Source organism: Nicotiana attenuata, chromosome 2 (assembly GCF_001879085.1).
Source record: "Nicotiana attenuata strain UT chromosome 2, NIATTr2, whole genome shotgun sequence".
Lineage (NCBI taxonomy): Eukaryota > Viridiplantae > Streptophyta > Magnoliopsida > Solanales > Solanaceae > Nicotiana > Nicotiana attenuata.
In genome coordinates, this window is record NC_031990.1 from 57,558,481 (window position 1) to 57,571,274 (window position 12,794).

At 34.7% G+C, this 12,794-nt stretch overlaps 1 protein-coding gene across 1 annotated transcript; it reads left to right on the plus strand.

Moving 5' to 3' along the window:
* Positions 5,632 to 11,866, plus strand: LOC109210955 (putative late blight resistance protein homolog R1B-12). Its single transcript, XM_019374443.1, has 2 exons — positions 5,632 to 8,909; positions 9,551 to 11,866. Exon 1 carries the CDS (start codon positions 6,287 to 6,289, stop codon positions 7,979 to 7,981), a length of 1,695 nt encoding a protein of 564 aa, XP_019229988.1. The 5' UTR covers positions 5,632 to 6,286; the 3' UTR covers positions 7,982 to 8,909; positions 9,551 to 11,866.

Sequence of the window (12,794 nt, forward strand, 5' to 3'; positions counted from 1 at the left end):
ATACGGGCCCGATACCAACATGTTCTGATCAAAATTTATTTCTAAATCCTTTAAACAATTTCAGAAAACAATTTTCTTTAAAAATTTATTTTTCGGGCTCGGGACCTCTGAATTCGATTCCGGGCATACGCCCAAGTCCCATATTTTCCTACGGACCCTCCGGGACCGTCACATCACGGGTCCGGGTCCATTTACCCAAAACGTTGATCGAAGTCAAATTAATTCATTTTATAGTTAAAATTTATCATTTTTCACAGATTTTCACATATAGGCTTTCCAGCTACGCGTCCGGACTACACACGCAAATCGAGGTGATGCTAAAAGAGATTTTTAAGGCCTTAGAACGCAGAATTCATTTAAAAAAAATAAGTGATGACCTTTTGGGTCATCACATACCTAAAAATGTATTTAGCAGTCTTTTAAAAAAATAGTAAAGGTGAAAGTAGTAGTAATCCTAATCCTAGTCCTAATCCTAACCCTTCTCCTAGAATTAGAAAACATATAGATGAAATGACTCATGTTGATGAAACTTCATATTCCCAACCCCCGCATGTTATAATGTTAATTTCGGAGAACAACTAGATCATGAAACTTTACAAAGACAACTTGGCAATGATATTTTTTTTGAGGACGAAGAAACTAGATTATAATGTTAGCCGTTGCAAACTTTAAAAACTTAGTCATTTTCAAAAAACTAGAAGTTTTTTTTTTATAAAAAAAACTACACTTAAGGCCCGCGAACCCGTCCCGTCCCAACCCGTCCCATCCCGTTTGTTAGCGGGACGGGATGGGCCTACTGTTCCGTCCCGTTTGTCTCGTCCCGTTGCATCCCGTCCCGTCACCGTCCCGCTTAAATATCGTCCCGTCCCGTTAATTTTATCATGTCCCGTCCCGTTGGACAGCCATAGTTTCCTTAATGGAAACGTTCCTAGTACTTTGTAATATTTTTTCCTATATTTCTCTTGAAACCAATCCCTAACATATTTAAATGGTAATATGTTTTCCTATTTTTTTTGCTGGAATTAATTCATTCCGTAACAGATTTTCTACTTTCCATACATGGATCTATTTACCCAAACAAAAAAGAAGTACATGTACCTTTTTATACAACATAAACTCTAGCGAAAGTATACATCTTTATATTTTGATAAAATAAAATACATATGTTTCAAGAAAAATGTAATGCATATTTGAGGTAAAATATACATTATATTTTATATTATGATTATTCCAGGGAGTACTTTCTTAAAAGAAAAAATCAAAGGTATATTATTACCGTTGGTATACATAGTATTTCTCATTAAAATGGTATATTCTTAAAAAGATCACAAAAGGTATATTCTTACGTTGATATTTATATACATGGCATTTCTATGGATAAAAAATATACCAATTACCTTAATATCATCATAACATATATTGAGTTATAATACATTAGTATACCTCTAAAAATGAATTATACCAGGAATATATAATATTATACTTCAATAAAAATATAATATAATTGAGTTATACCATATATCTTAGCATTTCCCCTATATTAATACAATAGTATAAACAGAATTCCTCTAAGAAGTTATACCAAATAAATGTATAATGAATAATTGGATATGTTGTATTAGTTTCATAATGATGAGTGAAACAGCTAAGAAATGTAATAGAAAATATGAGAACATCACTGAATCCCTAATCTATATCTATATTATATTAAAAGCAGGAAGCCTTTAAGTTAAAAGTTAAATTACTAAAGCCCACTATAAATTAAAGACTTTTTTATAATTATATTTAAATAAAAAAATTATTAATTTTAAGAGTCCTCCTGAAACGGTTGTGTCCTTTCAATTGTTTAACTAGCCTTTATAGTCGAAACAAACCTACCCTTTCAAAATTAGTGCCCATTCGTATGGCAACCTAATTATAAGAAGATGCTCTAAAGTATCTGAGCAGCCAAACGCATAAGAATAGACTAAGAGAGAAATCAAAGCATTCTTCTTTCTGCCAACTTCTCAAAAGTTCACTGCCAACGTATGCATTTTGGGTGGTCTTTAGATTTTCTTTTTCTTTTCCAAGCTATACTTTCTCCAATAGAATACGTGAATTTATATCATTCAATATTAGAATTTTGCTGAAAAAATAAAGGATAATCATGAATGACACAAGCAACCCTTAGAAGAAAACTTTGAAGATATAGAGAGTCAAGAAAGCAATTTTGCATGCACAATGCTATAAAAATTTTCTAAAGTAGAAGCAATGCGGATAAAGTTCTTTGGCTTTCAAATTTTCCAACCGATGCACAGTATGTTTGTAGTGCCAATTACATCGCTTCAAAATCATTGTTGACTTGGTTCATGGCAATTAATTGCAGTAGGTGACGAGTTATACGTTGGCGATATAACAGTTCTACTTTCTTAACCCTATTATTTATTTATTTTAGTTTCTACCCTTTTAATTTACTAAAATCAACTTCTATGATTTATAGAGTAGAGTAATTTTTAAAGTGATAATCTCATGTTGCACAAATGCATAATTAGGAATAATATATGTTTACTGTTTAATTTGTTATTCTTTTTGTTGACTAATAAAATTATTGATATATAAATTAATTAGATGCATCAAACAAGAAGATCATTGGTAAAGTTACAAGACATGCATGAATCAGAACTTGCACTATTTTTTTGATAATATTCTTGAGATCATGAAAATGATATCTTATATATAGACCATTTTGGCACTAAAGACATATATATCTATATGCTTGGTGAGAACATACGATCAAAATTTAGATAGGTTAAAAAGTTTAGCATTTATTGAAAACTATTGCACGAATTACCGCGCACTACCATATAAATGATTGAAAAAGAAGATGCAGAAGAAATGTTTTTCTATTTGTTGTTTGGGAAAGTATGAGATACATATTGTCTAACATATTAGCGGTTGACTATTCCTATTTTCCGAGCCAGGTGTAATTAATTGATTTGATGAGAATGAGTATGTATCAGTTTGGTTTGAAATTTCATTAAATGGTATAGTAAAAAATCTTTGATTCAAAAGGCTCTCTTTGAAAATGGTCTAGCTCTCAATAAGCAAATATATCAATGTGAAAGTTTGCAAATTAAACGTTCCTCCTAATTGAGTAAATGATACAGGTGGGTTTTACTGCTTTCGAGGTGCTATGTTAATTTATATGCACTATACTTTTATGTGTTCATGTATAATTATTTAATTAAAGCATTAAATTAATAATATGGATATTATTATACAAAAAAATATATTATATGACTTGGCATATACGTGCAACGCACGTGCCGCAAAACTTGTTTAAAATAGAAGAGGGAGTGTGAAAAGACAAATATCCCATAATTTGTGCTTTTTTAGTAAAAATTGCACGGGGCGCTCTATTTGGTCGCCCCCATTTAACCTATACCCATTTTTTTTAAAATTTTTAACTTGTACCCACTTTTTAAACAACTTCAGCCCCCTTTCTCCTCTTCCTTCTCCTCCTCAAAGTTATATCCGCCCATAGTTCCATTAGAAGAAATTCAAAGCTTCCTTACCAAATGTTTTTTGGTGATGTTGTCAAACTATTTTATAATTCCAAAAGACCTGAGAAAAATAAGGTATTCAAGACCCACAGTAAGTCAATAGGACTGAAAAAGGTTAAACATGAACAAATAAATGAGAAGAAATTAAATGGACAACCAGTGGCAGTGGAAAAGTATCCAACAGAGAAACTTCCTAGCTTCTAGGTTTAAAGGATACTGTCTTTGAATATCAAGTTAACACCATTTGAAAGAGGCAATCCAATCAAACCAAATTGACATCGAATCATATGGAAAGTCAGTTAAAACTTCAACTCTAAGAAGGCTGAAGTTCGCCTGTTACAAACAAAAACTTCAGCTCTAGAGCTGAAGTTCGCCAGTTACAAACAAAAACTTCAGCTCTAGAGCTGAAGTTCGACAGTTACAGAACAAAAACTTCAGCTCTAGAGCTGAAGTTCTCCAGTTACAGAACAAAAACTTTAGCTCTAGAGCTGAAGTTTGCCAGTTACAAAAACAAAAACTTCAGCAATTACAAACAAAAACTTCAGCAATTACAAACAAAAACTTCAGCTCTAGAGAACAAAACTTCAGCTACTATGCGTAAGTTCAGCAATTACAAACAAAAACTTCAGCACACTTGCTACTTCAGTCCCGTCTACTAGAATGCTGAAGTTTTGCGTGATTGCCTTTGCTACTTCAGCCCCGTATGCTGAAGTTACGCGAAAAAGTGGGCACGCTTGCAATTTTTTTTTGCAAAGCGGGCACAAGCTAAAACGTGACCCAAAAAACGGGTATAGATACAAATGCCCCAGTTACTGCTTATTAATTATTTGCATAATCTCTATCTGCCGTTAATATAAAAAAATTGCCATTTATGGAATAAACAAAGAGTAATATTATTTTCTTAAATATTTTTTTATAAAATGATCAGCTGTGTATTTTATCCTTTGAAATAAGCCATAGTTTTAAAATTAATCTGAATTTAACCTAATACTACATATAGAGCTTGTTTGGCTTAGCTGATTTAGAGTAGCTTATAAGCATTAGGTGCCGATAAGCACTTTTAAGTGATGAACTGATTTAAAAAATAAGCAGTTACGTGTTTGGATAAAAGTGCTGAAATTAATAATATGCAGCTGAAGAACTGGGTATACGAAGAGTTTTGTTTTAAAAAGAAATATTTTAGGGATAGAATAGTAAATATTTTGGTCAAACTTAAAGTGCTTATAAGCTGAAATTTGATAAGCTGGGGGAGACCAACTTATGATTTTTGGCTTATTTTTGGTTTATAAGCACTTTTAATTTTACCAAACGCGTAGATAAGCCAAAAAGTGCTTATAAGCTAGTTTGACCGGCTTATAAGCTTAGCCAAACACCCTCACAGACTAATATTTTGATTGGCCAAGCTCAAAAAATGATAAAAAGTATTTTTTGTCAAATATGCTTTTCGAAAAAGCACTATTGAAAAAAAACAATTAGTGTTTGACAAATTAACTTAAAAAGCTCTTTTGCTAATATTAGAGTAGCTTATGCTATTATCTAAAAGCAATTTTTTTTTTTTTAAAAATCCGAATCTCCAAAATTAAGCACCTTTGTATATTATGCTCTAAACGGATCTCGTGACAGTGTATACTTCTTTATTTATTTAGTCACAAAAACAAGCAGATATTAAATTCATTCACATTTTTATCAGAGAATGACATGAGCTGATATGAACTATATATCGCAAACAAAAATGCAATAATGGAACAAAACCTCCGAGGAGAGTCGAACGGAGAAAATAGAAAAACCACGGAAAATTAGAAACTCGACTAAAACTGGAAAACAAGGGGTTTGAACTCGGACCGGGAACTTGATTAAATACTGAATAAGCAACATCACCGCCGCAAAATAGTGCAGATATGGTGCTTGTGAAAATGGGTAAATGGAGAGATTTTTTTGGTAAGTCTGTTTTCAGTGAAGAAAAGGTTCTTTCTCTGGAAGGAAGTGCTCATAGTGGTGTATTTCAACGGAGAAGATGATGATTGACGTAGAAAGCTATGAAGGCGAGCTGAACAGCTATGGGGGTTGGGGGGGGGGGGTGGGGATTCAGTGTATTCGTATTGTGCAGAGAGAGTGTGTGTGAGTGAAAATTTGAGTGAATTTCTTGCAGAGTGCGTTTGAATTGGTATTTTTGCTACATCCCTTATGAGTGCTGCGACATTAGATTAATTTTACAATTCCATTCCTCTTAGGCCTTAGCTCTTGCACAAGCTTGCTCCAAGGAGTGACAGATAAGTACAATAGAAAATCAAGAATCTTTCTTGAGTTAATTTATTCCAGTTCAGTGCTTAACAGATTGAACAGTTGTATGCAATATACAAATTAATAATTAAATCAAGATTTATGGCCTAGAAAAATGAACTCTCACATGGTTGTACCAGGTTTTTTAATGAGCTTAATTAAAGATCCTTAATCTGCGCTCTCGTACTTCTGAAAAGTCAATGTGTCTTTATGCTTTTATATCTTCTATGGCAGATAAAAACAAACTTTCTCACACTCTACACCTACCCCCCTCGCGGGCCTGACCCCAAAAATCCAATAGAAAATTCTCAGGAAAACAACTTGGTGGTGTTAGGTGAGTGTTTGGAGGGGGAGGGGATATAGAAGCACTCGTGCATTTCCATAGTTCTTTTTGGCTGAATTAGTATTAATTTCTTCGCTCTTCCCACTAGAGAAACCCTCAAACGGGATCTAGCTAGAGAGATATGGCTTATGCTGTTATAACTTCCATTATGACAACTATAGAGCAAGTCTTGCAATTCAATCCAAGTTTGATTTCTGAATGTAGGGAATCCATTGATTCACTTTATGGAACACTTTCTTACTTGCAAGCTTTCCTTGAGGATACGGGAAACTGGATCAATGATCAAGAAGCATTGAAACTTTTGGAAAAGAAGATCAGTGATGCAGGATATAAAGCAGAAGATGCATTTGATTTGTGCCTAAGAAGAATCCATGTGGCTAATACTGAACATGATCAAAACAACGCTCGTTGTAAGCTCTATGACGAGTTGCAGCAAATAACAGAAGTGATGGATTCCATACAAGTAGGGGTAATGAAGTTCAAGAATGACCAGCACAATAACCAGCAAGATATCAAAGATCTTTCAGCAATAACTTCTTCACCTTTGCGCTCATCAGGGCGTGTCTTGGATGAGGAAAATACTCTTGTTGGAATGGAGGACGATTTCAACATCATAAGAGATCAACTCTTTGGGCAAACACCGGAGCTGAACGTTGTCTCAATTGTTGGTATGGGCGGTATCGGTAAGTCGACTCTTGCTAGAAGTTTATTTGACCATCCATCAGTATACCATCGCTTTGATATTTCTTCATGGGTTACTGTTTCTCAAGCATATGTTGCAAAAGAAATGCTTTTGGATGTCCTATGCTTCGGTACTCCAGGTGGGAAGGCAATGTACCGCAATATGAGTGAAGATGAATTATTGGACCAAGTGCATAGAAAATTGAAAAGGAAGAGGTATTTGATTGTTTTGGACGATATGTGGACTATAGAGGCTTGGGACCAAGTAAGAAGATCGTTTCCCGATGATGGAAATGGAAGTCGCATCATGATAACTAGTAGGCTCTTCGAAGTAGCTAATTGTGCTGGAAATGGTTGCCCTCCGCATCACATGCCTTTTCTTAGTCTTGAAGATAGTTGGAAATTACTATCTCTCAAGGTTTTTGGAAAGGAAGATTGTCCTCCTCAGCTTGGGGAAGTAGGAAAGCAGATAGCGCAAAAATGTCGAGGGCTACCTCTCTCAGTGGTTGTCATTGCTGGGCTTCTCTCCAGGACCAATAGGACATATGATGATTGGAAACAAATTGGTGACAATGTGAATTCTCATATATGTTCGACCTCTGAGCAGTGTTTAGCAATATTAGCTTTGAGTTACAACTACTTGCCTTGTAGCTTGAAAGCCTGCTTTCTTTACATGGGTGTTTTCCTTGAAGATGCAGATATTTCTGCGGATAAGTTGATTAGAATATGGGTTGCTGAAGGTTTTCTGAAGCGAATTAGTAATAAAAAGCCAAAGGAAGTAGGTGAAGAATGTTTAGAGGAACTAGTTAGCAGAAGTTTGATTATGGTTAATAGTCGAGGGTGGGTAAGCAGAAAACTTAAAAGTTGCAGAATTCACAACCTCATTCGACTAATATGCTTGAGAGAAGGGAAAGCGGAGAAGTTTTTTCATGTCTTAAAAGAATGTTACGAAGTGTCCTCAGAAGGTGTGGAGAGTGAACATCGGCTATTTTTGTACGAAGATGCTGTACAAAACCAGAATCTCGGCCTAGAGAAAGGCAATCTGGATTCAGTTCGTACCATCTCGTGCATGCATAAACCACATGCTTCTTTACTCGACTATGAATGCTACAAAATAGTGGACTCTTGTTTTTAATTGCTGAGGGTATTGGATGTGCTACTGATTTATTTTCTACGTTTTCCAACTGAGATAACAGAATTAGTGCACTTGAGATATCTTGCATTGGCCACTTCTACCAATGTTCCAGCATCAATATCTAATCTGTGGAATCTACAGACATTGATTGTTCATTCAGTTGCAAATGAATTATCCTGGCCATTAGAAATTTGGGAACTATCTAGTTTGATATATTTCTATCCTGGGAAGATGTATGTGCCTGCTCCTCCTAAGGCACCAAATTTTTTGGGTCTAGAAAACATAGAAGAGCTTTCACTAAGCACTGCTACTTCTTCCGACTTGAAGGAAATCTTTATGGCAATCCGTAACGTAAAGGTATTGGATGTTGAGCTCGATCAAGATGGATGGGATAATTTTATAGATAATCTAATCTATCTAGCTGATCTTCAGAATCTAAGAATTCTTCTCCGTCTTCCGTTTGATGCACAATTATTCCGAAGGCCGAGTGCTCGACCATTTGACGTGTTCCCAATAAACCTCAAGAGTTGGATACTTGCAGAGACACATCTACTATGGACGGAGATGACAATGCTTAGTAACTTACCCAACCTTGAGGGGCTCAAACTAGAACTTTTTGCTTTTCAGGGGAGCAATTGGGATCTAGATGAAGGGGGTTTCAAGAAACTCAAGTTGCTAGACATTGTTCAAACGGAGTTGGTGCACTGGCATGCGACCAGTGAAAGTTTTCCAGTTCTAGAGTATCTAGTCCTAACACATTGTTATAAGTTGAAGGAGGTTCCTACAGAGATTGGAGATATTCCCACATTGAAATTAATTGAGTTGCATTATTGTAGCCAATCTGCTGTCACTTCTGCAGAGGAAATTCTAGAAGAACAACAAAGCTTGGGAAATGAAGTTCTTGCGGTCCGCGCCTACAACACAAGAGGTACGTAAAAGTCATGCGCGCTCGAGAGAGTTTTAGTCTGTGCTTTCTTTTTGCTTTATCTTTAATTTGCAATATATTGACTTCATTGGTATGCGACTTTGAAGTACAATTAGGTGTCAAGTGGCCTTTTGCTACTCATTTTTCTCTTAGCATTTTGTAAAATGTAACGACTCAGTCACTTGTTAGTCAAATCATTTTAAAGTGTTAGAATTATTCCTTTCTTTTAGCTGCAAAAAAAGGATTATTCATTTCATCTTATTGTATGTGAAGGTGTTTGACTAAGCATATAGCTTTAAAAAGCAAGAAATACTTTTAAATCATGACATTTATGTAGCTACAATTCATGTCAGTAAAGGTATAATGAAAATTTTAAAGCTGAATTATTGATAAAAAAAATGTTAAATTATTTCGATTTATAAAGGGAAAAGTGTCACATAAAATTGAATAAAGGAAGTGCCATAATTTTTTGACGTTTTAGCTCTTTATGTTACTGTATATTCGGGTTCGTTGGTTGAAAAAAAATTTCTTTGCCGAATTACAAAGATTCCTCCTCTGTTATCTATATTTTACTTCAGTATTTGTTTATTCCTTTTTTACTTAATCTATTTGTCTAAGGCAGTGACGATTTGTTGGTTTACCAGGCTAAGAAGTGGAAGAAAATGAAGAAATAAGGGACATTCTCAACTAAGAATGTAGGTATGTTTGATCCTTTTATGCTTCTAAATGTGATGACCGTTGATGAATTGAATAAGCTGAAAACAAAATGGAAAACCTTCTCTGGGAGTTTGCATAAAAGAAATTGCTGATATTAATTAAGACATGACGAGATTGCACAGAGTGACTATAAATTTTTAAAAGTTTTTAGTAATTGAAGTTATGATTTCATTAACAGCAAAATAAACAGTTCTATGATGTCATGCGGCCTTTTTTTTTTTTTTTCTGGGTATTTGTATTTGTGATTGATAGCTTGGAGAGGACATATTCGCTACTTATTTGTTTGAATTTAATGATTATAGTTAGATACTGCAAAATCTGCGTAAGGGAGGTTTGGTGGTTTATTAAGATCTTAAGCTATACAAAATAGTACATTCTTTAAAAAGAAAAATATAGACTAGTACCCAATTTATGTGTCATACTTTCTTTTTTAGTCTGTCCCAAAAAGAATGTCATACTTTCTTATTTAGAAACAATTTAACTGTAAATTTTCTTTTTACCCTTAATGAGATTATTTACGGCCACACAAATTTCTATAGCTTGTCCTAGATCATAAGTTTCAAAAGTTTTCTTTTTTTCTTCTAAACTCCATGCCGAGTAAAGCACCGCCACATAAATTCGAACGGAGGGAGTACCCTAATTAAGTATGAATTGAATAGTTACCTATTTTCATATGATGTCAAACCGAAGTTTCAATAAGTTCACAATCCTGGTAAGTTCATTTGTAGTCGCACACCTTATTTGCTCTCTCATTTTTCCTTTTTCATGTGGATTCTATTATTATGGGTATATCCAAGTCTTCTTTTCCCCAAACTAACTTTAACCCAAGACAAGAGTATAGTGTATAATACATGGAGCAACTCAAGAATAAATGCCTATATAAACTAGCTAAAACTAAATAAAGGTTTCCACGAAACCTAAGTTGCGCGGATTCTCCAAAATAATGCCGTACCTGTGTCGGATTTGTCAAAAATGCATTACTTTTGAAAGATCCAACATGCACCCGGCGAAATTTTTGGAGAGTCCGAGCAGCATAACACAAAACTATGTGTGGAGCTCACTGACATATGTCTTCCTCAAGTAGCTATCGATCTTTCAGCAGCCTTGTTCACAGAGACGGAGCCAGAATTTTCATCAAGCGGTGTCAAAATATAAATAATTAGATACATCGAAAAGTCAAGGGGAGTCAACGTATAGTAAATATACATAAAATAAAATAAAAAAGTTATTTAGTAATATAGTGTAATTTTCCGGCGAAGGGGTGTCATGCTTGACACCCCTTTGTTCCATGTGGCTCGGCCACTGCTTGTTCAATTCCTATATCTATAAAATAAAAGAAAAAGAGTAAAAGAGGGGGTGAGATCACCAACTCAGTCAGTAGTCACCTAATCCAAACCGGACTGAGAACATGCTATTTAAAAATAGAAGAAAGCACATAATTACATATTGAGCAAATATACATACATTTATGCTACTCTCAATGCTGCTCAGCCTTAGCATAGAACCATGGTTCACTATATATAAATGTCTTTTAAACAAGTACTCCATTGTTCTCCTAATCCCTGAGTAGCTAGGATCCCTGATGTGCTACCCCAACCCCAACGTCCAGACTGTTTGGATACAATTAAATTCCACCACATGGATTAGCGATTCAATCTGTCTACGTTTTACTTACTTATGTAGTCTAAGAGTACCACAAGACTCATAAACATGACTAAATTATGTCCTAAACCCAGTGTTAGAAATAATTTGAGTCAGTCTTCTCAGTGGACATGTGGTCTTCCTAGACTTGTTGGATTGATATAATATTGAATGGTGCAGATAGATACAACACAATACATCACAGCTGTGTATCTGCATGATTCCAGAATATTCCTACACATAAGATACAAATACACAACTCATAGTTATTTTTCATTCTTTGTACAAAGCTTGTTCTAGTCTTTTGAACTTCTTCCTAGGCTAATGTTGAATCTGCAGTGGCACCACTCTGGGTGCGTCAATCTTGCCAACTGCTGTCACAATCCTTTTTCGCTCTGTAAGATTCCACTGTGATAATTAAATGAACTGTATCCAGAATTGAAATGGATTGATCTACCATGTGGATTTTATAATTCAAAGTTTGCACCTTCGCTTTTTCCTCAACATCTAGTATGCTTGGACTTTCTTGTAATTTTTTTATGTATCAATGTACCAATGTGACAGTTAAGAATTTGATTTTGAGACGAACTGTAAATATAAGTTGTGTGCTTGATGTTGGGCCTACTTTTTCTTTTTGCTGTGGGTTCCAAAAAAAATATCCGTGAAGAAAACAGAAAATCTTCTTTTTTATTTATCACTACCAAAGTAGATAGTACAATTTTTATTTTATTTTTTCGGTTTAAGTAGTTGGTATCCGAATTCCATTGTTCGTGAAAAAAGTCTAGTTGATTGGCTACTTAAATTTTTACTTTGTTGGTAAGGATTCAATTTTTCACAGTAATCCCTTCTTCGTTTATCCTTTTCCTCCCTTTATGTATATTTATAAAAATCTCATTGTCCTGACTAATTCGAAGCTGTGCCCAGTATAAGAGAAAAACTCAATTATAATATAGTTGTGATGACTCAAAAGGTTATCTCGTGTTTTAGAACCCAATTTGGGATTCCGAAGTCTTAAAAACCTCATTTTTTTTCTTCTCGATTTACGTGCGCAGTCCGGTACGGATTCGGTAAGTCTTTATGTGAAAATTTGAGAAAAATATTAAGTTTTACCTTTAAAATTGATTTAAGTTGACTTCGTCAACATTTTGAGTAAACGGACCCAGACTCGTGATTTGACGATCCCGGAGGGTCCATAGAAAAATATGGGACTTGGGCGCATGCCCGAAATTGAATTCCGAGGTCCCTAGTTCGAGAAATGAATTTTTGAAGAAAATTGTTAAACTGAAAATATGATGGTTTTTTTGAAATTTAATAATGCTAGATCTTGTTGGTATCGGGCCCGTATTTTGGTTCCGGAGGCCGGTACAGGTATAATATGGTATTTAAGTCATGTCTGTGAAATTTGGTAAGAAACGGAGCTTATATGACGTGATTCGGACCATCGGTTGTGAAAATAGAAACTTTAAGTGTTCTTGAGAATTTCATTGATTTTGATGCTAAATCCGTAGTTTTGGGTGTTATTTTGGCGAT

Bases quoted from the DNA above. Each gene is read 5' to 3' on its own strand.
- LOC109210955 (XM_019374443.1), top strand. From the start codon at position 6,287: ATGGCTTATGCTGTTATAACTTCCATTATGACAACTATAGAGCAAGTC.